Source organism: Eimeria acervulina, genomic scaffold (assembly GCF_000499425.1).
Source record: "Eimeria acervulina Houghton genomic scaffold, Eah_scaff70, whole genome shotgun sequence".
Taxonomy (NCBI): Eukaryota; Apicomplexa; class Conoidasida; order Eucoccidiorida; family Eimeriidae; genus Eimeria; species Eimeria acervulina.
This window is the reverse complement of record NW_013549646.1, coordinates 1-11,072: the sequence shown is the minus strand read 5'-3', so window position 1 is coordinate 11,072 and position 11,072 is coordinate 1. Positions and strand designations below refer to the sequence as shown.

At 46.7% G+C, this 11,072-nt stretch overlaps 2 protein-coding genes across 2 annotated transcripts; one reads left to right on the top strand and one right to left on the bottom strand.

Annotated features, from left to right (window-relative positions):
- Nucleotides 1-815: 815 nt before the first annotated feature.
- EAH_00012550 (hypothetical protein, conserved) lies at nt 816-3,107 on the bottom strand (the record flags this gene model as incomplete). The annotated part of the gene is made up of 1 exon (XM_013394619.1): nt 816-3,107. The coding sequence occupies one exon, from the start codon at nt 3,105-3,107 to the stop codon at nt 816-818; it is 2,292 nt and encodes a 763-aa protein (XP_013250073.1).
- A 3,856-nt stretch (nt 3,108-6,963) lies between these two features.
- EAH_00012540 (hypothetical protein, conserved) lies at nt 6,964-9,107 on the top strand (the record flags this gene model as incomplete). The annotated part of the gene is made up of 2 exons (XM_013394618.1): nt 6,964-6,965; nt 7,181-9,107. Coding segments are annotated over 2 exons (1,929 nt in total).
- Between the last annotated feature and the right edge of the window lie 1,965 nt (nt 9,108-11,072).

The window sequence follows — 11,072 nt, the reverse complement described above, 5'->3', positions numbered from 1 at the left end:
TACTGTGATTCATGCCCGACCATGCACATAAAAGTGCAGGCACATGCGCGCACATTTTTTTGTGCACATAAACATACAAGAGGGCCCCCGGTCTCTGCTTTTATGCACTGCGAACAAGCCGGTGAACATCCGACCCTCATACAGTGCCTCCAAAGACATCCTAGGCCAGTCACTTACAATGAGACATTTTGCTCAAAAGACAGCCCTGCTAAGCAAAGGCTCCACACTGAAAAACATCAAACAAAATGGGGAGCATCCCACTCTCCGTACTGGTGGACGCTCTTCCAAAAGGCGAGCGCAGCGAGATCCCGGACATCCCCCCTAAATTCAGAAAGACCTCCGCCACATAAAACATTCAATAAAGAATATCTATCACCTCCCTGCCGGAAGATAAGCCAGCTTGGGGTCTCCTAAGGACATCCCGCGCGCAAAAAAAAACTGGCGGCTGCACTTGAGGCCGCCTTCTCCTTTCTTCCCACAGACCTGGTTAATGACATGCAGATACAGGGCGCAGTTAAAATGCCGCCTCCTTTTCTATATTGCTGGAATAGTGCACTTTGTTTCACGTTGGGACACCGGTTGAGTGCGCACTACTTCTAAAACCGTATGTCCAAGGACGTCCTTGAATAAGGCACATAATTTGCCATTCTTTGTCGCCTTTGCCCCTCCCTGTAATTGTCCTTGTCGGTCCTTTTGTACTTTCTCGACCTGCGATTCCAGGTGAAGTCTGGCAGAGATACGCAGCGCCAATTTGACGACGCAAACCGCAGACTGACCCAACCTACAGGATGAGAGTTTTCTGTCTGATATCTTGTTCACGGAGAAAACATTCCGATTCGGCTGTGGTGGCCATCCTGAACCATTACAACCAATTGCATGGCTGCTCCCTTCAGCGCTGCTGCTGTGGATGCTAGGGCCTTCACGTCTGACTGGGCGCGAACCGCGCTCGTCAGGGCATTCACTTGCTTCAGCAGGGATTCAAACTGCTTTTTTCTAGCGAAAGACACTTCGGAATCCCCTTCCTGCTGCTGCTGGTTCCGCTCTGCTGCTGCTGCTGCTCTCTGTGACATTCTGGCGCTTACCTGCACGTCAAGTTCCATAGACTCCACAAGCTGCCACTGAAACCACAGAGTCTCCGCATCCCCCAAAATGCGTTCAGCCTCCATAGCAGCTTTCTGTGCATCATTCACTAATTTCTTCATACGGTTAAAATCGCCGCCGGTGTATTGTTTGGTCCTTGCCGATGCAGCGAGAGCATCGTTGTAGGCCAATCGTGCCCTATCTCTAGCCGCTTCCAGCGATTTCTCCAGCTCTTGTAAGATTGAGGGGTTCGTTAGTCGATCCTGTACAGGCTCTTGATGGTCCGCCATCCGCTCTATCTCCATCAAAGACTGTGTGGGAATCGCCCTAGATTGAAACATGCTTAGGATATCTTTCGTTTTCTTAGCGGCAGCTCCAGCATCCTTGCTAGCCCTTGTGGCCACTGCTTCCATTAGCCTCCGCACCTCTGGATTCTCACATGCATCCGTTGCGATACTGGGGATTGAACCCATGTGCGACGCGACCGTTGCCAGCAACGCCTTCAGCTCCTCTCCCACTTCTTTGGCCTGCTCTTTAGCAACTTCCGCAGAAGTGATATCCTTTTTCTTGTGTAGTTGCTCGATTTCCTCGCGGTGCGCCTTCAACAACTGTTCTCCTCTCTTCAGTTCCTTGTCTATCAAGTCGAGTGTCTCTAGAGTTGCTATGTCTCCTTGGGGAAGAGACTCCTGTCGCTGTCTTTCTAATCTACACAGGACTTTTTGTTCCTTCAGAAGGTCTCGACATTCCCTGTACATGCATACCTGCTGTCGCACGGAGTGAGACACCAACCAGAGTGTCGCAGCATCTGCCAACTCAACGGTAGAGCGTCTCCCTGCTCGTGCAACTTCAAACGCCATTTTGAGGAACTCGGCATTCGCTGCAATTGCAGCCATTATCTCACTGCCCCCCATGTTGGTCAATGCCGGGAGCAGCTTCAGTTCTGCTTTGGCCTTGGCAGCTTGTTTCATTGACGATTTATAGGAGAATACCTGACTCCCCAGATAGTTGTGCAGAGCATTTGCAGCTTTTGAATTCACACGAGACACAGCATCTAGTGCCATAAAAGAAAGAATAGATGGAGGTTCAATATTCTTCACTTGATGCGCAAGCCACAGCCCTTGTCTTCGGGCCGCTTCACACAATCGAGACAGCGCGGAGGCACCGCTGTCTACAACGCTTTTCATTACACTCTCTGGAGACTCCCACGTTTCCAGCGAACCCTCCAGGATCTTCTGCTGCACTTGTTTGGCATTTTCTATACAATTGCGAACGTCGTTAAAGGCAGCATGCGTATCCTCATCGACAATCCCTAAAATATCGGTCAGAACGGTCAACAGTGCACTCAATTGCTGCATCTCATCTAACCTCTTCCAAAGCAGTTTTTCTTCAGCCGTTCTCTCGTCTTCCTGCTGCGGTGGTTGTTGCTGGTGCTGCTTTTGAGTCCGCTGGTCCTGCTGCGTCTGCTCCTGCTGGTCCTGCTGCTCCTGCTGCTCCTTCTTTTGGCTGGAATATAACTCTTCCAGTCTTGGAAGGCCGTGCACCGCGAGGGTGCTGGCTGTGAGCAGCCCCAAACATGCGAACGAAAGGAGGATTGCAGCAATGAAAGTGGAGGAAGACAGCACTCTTCGGCCCTCTTTGTTCTTCTGCGGCGGAGGTGAGGGTGCTACGGCTTCATTGGCCTTAGGTTGATCGCTTTGCGAAAGTTCCTCTGGAGAGATAAAGTGGCTTGTTGAGTCCAGACTGGAATACGCAGGACCAGCCAAGAGGGAAGGCAAACTGTTCGTCAATGTAGGCTCAGAAGACAATGCTGCCTCGTTGATGGAGCCGTCCATATAAGAACCCGCAGTCCACTGGCCTTCAGAGCCACTGATACCCCCTAAAGACTCTGCCTCCTTATCTCCCCAGCCATCGAAAGGGAGCATGGTAGCCTTTACCTCAACCAAGAGGAGAGCCATTGCTCCCAGACATTGTACTTGGCACAGGTGCATCCTGTTGTGCTTCATCGATTCAAGAAGTCTACTAAACATGGGAATAACACTGTAAATGCAAAGAAAGGGGAGGGGAGCTCGCGATGCAACGATGAGAACCCCCCTTTCCCAGCATGGATCTTCGCAGTCTCACCGTGAGACAATTCCCCCACCAGGTTTTACCTAACTAGAAAGAAAATAACCAACATATATATCTATTTAGATGGGAGTAGAACGCTGAAATAACCTGGAGAAAAGATAATCTACTAGCGGCATCGCGCTCGGCGCAGCGCCCCTTTATCGATAGGCAGCATCCAGGGGTGGAGGCAAATGCGGCTACGTCTAGACTTCTCTAAAGTGAGAAACTTATTTCGAAATAGATGCAACTAACACATTGAATTGTTATCCAATGACTGGTTCAGGAATTTCCCGCCTCAACAGTTAAACTCCATAGCTCGCAGCTCCCCACTCCATTGCCTCTTTGCTAGGGACTCTTCGACGAACTCAGTGTGCTAACAAAGGACATCAAATTGAAACCTAAATGAATCAAATACAAAACGTTTAGGGGAAATCCCATTTCACTCACCTTTGACTGTAATATTATACTTGGGATATGCAATGCGGAGAAGCACATCGCTAAGCCGTGCACTGAAGAGCATCGCAGCTACATTCTATCCTCCAGAATGCTTCGCTTTCATCTTAAACTGACAATGGTATATATATCCAAAGGAGGGCACCGGATTTCCGGAGCATATATGGAATATGAAAAGCTCCTGAGATGCCCTAACAAGTAGGCTAAAATTGACGTTGATAAGGGAGCAAACAAGCCGTGGCAGAATTCAGAAAAAATAAGCACGGGAATATATCGTTAGAGTGCTACGTCGAGATATATCAGCCCTTCGAGAACAGAAACTCAACACTGGGCTCATAACTTCAGCATCAATTGTTCATCGCAAGCCTATCCATTGGTGAGAGGCTGTTCGTAACTAACTGGCTTGACCGCAGAGGGGTGGCTAGGGAATGGAAGTGTTGGCTTCAACAAGATAATGGAGTACATCGAATCACGAGAAGAAATGCTATTCCCACCGCCTTTGCTGAAAAGGAGGGGAACGGGCTAGCAAATGCCAAGATGTAGGTCCGAAGGATGTATATGTACCCAGAAAAAGGCAAGCTGTGGTAGCTGTTTTCTGCGTTATTCCGATGCACTTTCAAGTAACGGCGTTGTGAAATGCTGCCTCTAACGGCCCTAACTGACCTGTCTTGATACGCGTATCAAGGAGTCTAACATTTGTGCGAGTGGGGGGGCGCAAAACATGAATATACAGTGAAAGTGAGGGTAAGAAGTGGCTTTGTTATGGCACCCTGCGCACCTATGATACGCCATGGGCTCTGCGAGATGCTTGAGTTGTAGCGCACCCAACAGAACGGGAAAGATGGTGGATTATTTACTGCGCACAAACAAAGCTATTAGAGAAACACTGCAGCCTCCACACAACGTGCGGAGAACCAGCTACTGGGAGGTAGGCAATCAAATTGAACTCATCAGCTGCTCAGTCTTGCAGTATTCTGCAACTCTACAATTAGAAAACTACACCAAAAAGTGCAGTTCGCTAGTTGCTAGCTTTCCTTCTTTGTGCAGAGTAGCTGTACGTACTCACTCTGCATTGTATTACTCGAGAACCTGGATCCCTTGTTCCACATCAAAATATTCTTCTCTGACCAAACAACTCGTACCGGCTTATTTAAAGTCAGCCCCCCCATCCCCACCTGCCGCCTTCCCTACACAGCGCTCAGCAACTTAGGAAAGAATGAACAAAACCCAAGGGCGTTGGCAAGGAACGACAACGAACGACGTTCAGCAATTACTTCTTCCTGCCTGATGCCGTTTGTGGATTCACTAATACGCAGGCACTGCAAACCGCGCAAGGGGGATACATCTTGAAAAAGCTTCCAGTGCTGTTTCCTCCATGCAGTCATCCCTAGTTGGGCACCCAGACAAACGAGAGCCTTTGTTTGTGCTATTGAGCGAGTGAGGGGAAGGGGGCAAAAGTATCTGCGAAACTCTACGTGAATTTCAACTTGTGCAGACCCTTGTTCGTGAGGGCCAAGTAAATGTCTATCAGTTGTTTACAGTGGTAGTGCATGCACGAAAAGGGAGTGTGAATGAACAGACATGCGGGGTCCCTTGCAGTAAGAACCGTAGAAATAGAGCGAGAGTCTTCGATCTTAACAGAGGAACCTCGTGAGCTGCAGCATAGTAAAATAATATAAGACTACCCGAAACGCTGTTGGATTTCCCTCTAATCCTTATACGTTCTAAGTACAGCATCTCAAGGGCTGTAGATTATACGCGAAGGAGCTGGCCCTGCATGAAGTGCAACTCCCCGTGCTATGAGGTAGCCCCACATGCAGTATTACCCATGCCCCTTTCTTTTTGATGCATTCTCTAACATTGCAGAAGATTATGGAATATATCCTGCTTTCTCAGGAGCCAATCTGCACTCGGGCGTACAAACTCTGCTACAAGGAAGGAGGCGCGCAGCAACAACTGGAGACACTCCACACTAAGCCCGGGGGCTTAGCCGTCATTCAGAAGACTCTAAGAAACTTAAGGATATGTCAGTGGATTTCTAAATGCCTATTTTCTCAATTCTTTTGAGTTTTTTACGTCTCTACTCGGCAACGATCGAAGCCTCTCGTGTGAGTAGAAAGCGTTTACTGCAACGCCAATGAGGTGTTTACGAGTTGAACAGCATTATTCCAATGCATCCAATAAACGTACACCAAAAACAACTTCGTTGAAGTTCTCCCTTTTCATTCGAGGGCCGCGAAAGCATCCCAGTGTGTCGTAGAGGCCGCTGTTAAGAGTTTGTTCTTCTCAGGAGAACAATGCAACTCAAAATGCCTTCTAAGCCCTTCCATGGGGAAACTTCTTTTTCCCCCCAAAATAAACAAAGTAATAAGAGAATCAATGTAAAAATTGCAGCATCTCTACCGCTACTGATCTATCTCTGCTAAAGAAGGCCTCTGTTTTATTTCCTGCCCCCCAACCAACCCATCGGGAACCCTTCATGTTCTTCTGAACTGCAGAGTAGGATTAATACGTTTAAATTTTAAATTATATCGCATAAATGTTCAGCAAAGGAACAATAAAATAAAGGTTTTCTAAGGGCAAGACAGCACGAAGAACAGCCTCTGCATTAAGCTGCCGATCGCCGCCTGCAGAGACACAATTCAAAGGCGGACGCACTACGCCTTCAGCATGCGGGGAGCATGCATACTATGAAAGAAAAGCAAAAAAATTGATTTGTAGAGAAATATATATCCAAAGAAGATGGTTAAACGATGTTTACTTGGTTTGGTGGCTGTTACAAAGCTTTTTTTTTGCTTCTCTCACACGGGGTTCTCTCTTTCGTTATCCCCTCTCCGCTGATTTTTTCTCGCACCTCCTCAGGTAGTTCTCACCCATTTGCGTAGCTAGATTGTTTGGTATTTGCTGATTTATTTGCTTCCCCTGCTCACCTGCTTGTACGGGGCTCTTGTTTTACCTGCATCAGCAATTGTCTTCGAAGTTCAGGGGCCCCCTGTAGTCACCACGGAGGCAGCAGCATATTGCATATCTTTCAGTGTCTGTACACCCTGTCATGCGTATCTACTAAACGGTTCGAAGGACTAAGCACCCCAAGCATGCGCCTCTTGTTTTCCCCAGTGTTATTCACTGTGTGTGTGCTGGCGCCTCTTCGGGTTGAAGATGCACACGTCAGCAGCACAGCTTCACTACGTACGGTGGGAGATATGGAAGAAGGGGGTTCTTTAGAGGTTGTTGCTGCAGCTAAAGAGCAATGGAGTGCTCAATCCCTGGAGGAGGCCCATCGCAATAAAAATACAGCAACGTTTGACCCTGCGTTAACTAGCAATGCCCCGTCTCTCTTAGTAGGTACTGCAGACTCAACTCTCCACTCCTCTCTCCATTATACTTCTCCAGAAGAAATCTATAATTCTGAACCTGTTAAACCTAATGCAGCAGCTAACACACCGGCCCCGCAGCAAAATAGCAAGGCGGGAAATAAACACAAAGCAATATCTTCTCTTGCTGTTATTGCTTCTATTCTGCTTTTTCTTGCTTGCTTGAGGTTGGCTTCAAAGAGATCTCATAAGGCTGGTGGGGCGCCAGCTTCAAAGGAAGACGGCCCCAGTCAGCAGCAGCAGGGAGAACAGCAGCAGGAGCAGCAGCACGGACAGCAACAGGATGAGGAGGAAGATCCTGAACGGCAGAAGCTGCTGCAGAAGCTGGATGAGCTGCAGCAGGAAATGCTGCTGCGGCAGCAACTAGATGAACTTGAATGGTTATTGCCGATGGCGACTGATTTGTCGGATCGTGTGGAGAGCGGGGAAGCCTATTCTGCATTGCAAGACCTTCGCAGGAGTATACAGAAGGCGCAGCAGCAGCAGCAGGTGCTGCAGCAGCAGCAAGAACAAGAAGAACAACAGCAACTGCAGGAACCTCAGGAACAGTGGGAAGAAGATTCTTCTGCTTCTGAGACCCCTCCTGTTGATCCTCCTATGAGTATAATGAAGGAGGCGATAGAGAGGGGAGTTGCTGCTCTGTCCCGGCTGCATGAAGAAGTTCGTCGGCATGGCTTGTCTATAGCAGGAAAAACAAAGAATATACAACCAACTAGTGTAACGTGCATGAGAGAAGTCGAAATCATTGAGAAGATTGATGCGGGTGTCTCATCATCGTTGGCTTCTTTCTTGGGGACTGCAAGTTTTTTTCAAACAGTGTACTCTCGCAAGGTAGAGCAAGTAGAGCAGCAGCTACAAGAATTACCTCCCTTCACAACATTGGAGGAGAAGCAGTTGTTGTTTGCTGCTGAAGCGGACTTCTCTTTTGTTGAAGGAGCACGGGATTCTATAGAGACAGGGCAGCGTTCTATCTTGTATCTCTCTTCAACAGCAAGTGCAGTTGCTATGCTGCATCTCCTAAGAGGCGCGAATTGTTTATATAGAGAACAACGAGATCTTCTAGAGGGAAGACATGCTATGTGTGTGGCTGAGAAGAGAAGACAGTTATCTCACGTTCCCGTAGACCCTGCCGTTCTTGCTGCTATAGAGAAAATAGAAGAAGAGCTGAAAAGAGGGCATCGTCTGCTGCAGCGTTTGCATGATGCAGTGGAAGAAATGCATAAAAGAGATAGCGTTATAGCTGCACAGCCTGCTGTCCAGCGAGCACACGAAGCAGGAAAGGTACTGAAAGAACTCCTTGACGATGTTGCTGCTCGAATGAGTTCTCTCCCCGGTGCTGCATGGGGAGGAGAAACAGCAGAAGACGATGGGGTGCAGCGCGTTATGAGGAGACTAGCACAAAGGGCATGCCAAGATGCAGCAGCAGCAACAAGAAGAACAGTAGATGTTCAGAAAAGATTGCAGGCTAGGAAGACTTCCGCTTCTTCTGAATTGGAAATAGAACAGCAGCCAGAGCAGCACCAGATATACCCAGGGCGTAAAGAAAGAAGAATAAAATGCGTCGGTCTTCGCAAACAGCTTCAGGATGCGCTGGAGCGAATTGAAAGAAAAGTAAAATCTGCATTCAATCAGGCATTCAGTGCTTCTGTTTCGCAGCAAGAGAACAGCAAGGGGCCTATGCATTCGATGGATCTCGTAATTACTGCAAGACATGCAGCAACAGTAGCCGAGAACCTCTTAGGAGGAGCAGAGATGCTCTGGCTGCAGTGGCAGATGCTTGAGGGTGTAGAAGAAGACATGGGGTTGAGCGCTAATATCGCGAAGAGAGCAGCATCATCACCGGGCCTGCTGTATTTGCAGCAGCAGCAGCAAGAGGATGAGGACTGGGAGGCTCAGCACCCGGGTCTTTCTGAACGAAACAAACATTTCGAAGCTCTACTCAGACAATTTAACGCGAATGAAGCTGCTGCGAAGATGCAGACAAGCTTGGGGGACTTAGTCGCTACAGCAGCAGCAATGAAGGGCACATCAATTGGGCTTTCTTCTCACGTTTCGGAAGATCAGCAGGCAGCGGTTCGACGCTTTTCTCTCTGACCAAAACGCAAGAGATGCTCGCTCTCTTAAAGGCCTGCTGGGCTGCTGCAGCTGCAGCAGAGCACAGAACCCTCGCGCTGTATCCAGGTGTCTCTGCAGCTCAACAAGGCTTCAAACAAGCAGAGATACTGCTGCCTTTTGAGCTATAAACAAAAGCATCCACACAAGGGCAAGCACGAAGGAAACCGAAGAAGAGACAGAGGCTGAGGTGAGGGAGGAGACAGGCGCAAGCGTTCATATGCTGCTTCTGCAGAAGAGAGGGACCAGGGGCTTGAAGGCTTAAGCCGCATCGCTCATTGTAAGTTTTAATTTAAGTTTTAATTTGTGGGTTTTGTTTGGGAGGATACAAAATTACCTCTGCTTTTGAAGGAGGAGGAATGGGTCTACAGCGACTGCAGCAGCGCCTGCTCCAGATCACAGCTGGAGCCGCTCCTGCTGCTTGTGCTGCAGCAGCTTCTTCTATTTGAGCTGCAGCAGCTGCAGCAGCTTCTGCTATGTTCGCTGCGGCAAACGCAGCAGTTTCTTTTTTTTTTAGCTGCAGGTGCTGCAGCGGTTTCTGCTGCAGCACCTGCTTCATTTCTTTTCGTCTGATGTGCAGCAGCCGCAGCAACTCTTGCTGTGTGGGCTGCATCAGCTCTAGCCTCTGTAGCAGCACGCGTTTCTAGTGCTGCTGCAAGGCCTATTATCTGTATCACTCACAAGGCGGCTGTTGGGGTCCTGCTGCATGCAGCAGGGAACAAGCGAGCCCCAAATGCTGTTCTGCATGCATTTAAATAGAGAAGTGCTTCATGCTGTATTTCTTCGTTTAGAGGATACACAACAGCTTCTCGTTTGCTCCATGTGAGTCTCCGAAGCAGCAGTAGGGGACAGTCGTTCATCTTTAGCGCCCCCTCGTTGTTCCTAGGTACCGCAAAATGTAATTTTACATATGTATGTATATATATATATATTATATATATATATATGAATATGTATATATATGTATATATATATAATTCATTCCATTCTTACTATAATCACCGGCTTGCCTGCGCCTTTGCATGCAAATGCAAAGAGAGCGGCTCTCACCACGAGCGGAAGCCTTCTGAGCGCCAGCAGCAGCAGCAACAGCAGCAGCAGCAACAGTAGCAGCATCAGCTTCTGCTACTGCTTTATGTGCCGCTGCTGCTGCTGCTGCTATGAACTAACTGCCTTGGCGTAGCAGTGGCGATGCCGCTCTTTCTTTCTTTTCGTTTGCTGCATTCTATCAGCGACGTCTCTGTCGCACCGTAGTTTATTTTAACTGCGCTCCTTCTTCTTAATAATACTATTATATTATATGTTGTTATTCATTGTTATTATATTTGGTTATTAATAGTGTTGTATTAATATGTTTTTCACCGGTACCATTCTGTTAATAATATTATTATATTTTATGATGTTATTCACCGGTACTATTCTTATTCTTATTATTACATTATATGATGTTATTGCTATTATATTTAGTTATTAATATTATTATATTATATGATGTTATTCACCGGTACCATTCTTCTTAATAATATTATTATATTTTATGTTGTTATTCGTTATTATTAGTAATAATATTATTATATGTTGTTATTCGCCAGTACCATTATTGTTGTTTATTTTTCTTATTACTATTCACTATTATTACTATTCACTCCTATACTATTATCAATTATTATAACTATTATTTATTAGCATCAATTCTTTTTATTATGAACTATTACTAAAATGCATTCTACATTATTGTTTTTATCGTTATTATTACCAACATTCTTCCTTTTTATAATTAACTTCTATCATTACTAATTATTATTATTATTATTATTCGATAGTAATGCTATTTAATATTATTATTACTGACGAGAAGAGAGAAGAAGATGCTCCATCGCTTGATAGAGCGCTATATATATATATATATATATATATATATATATATATATATATATAATACAGAGA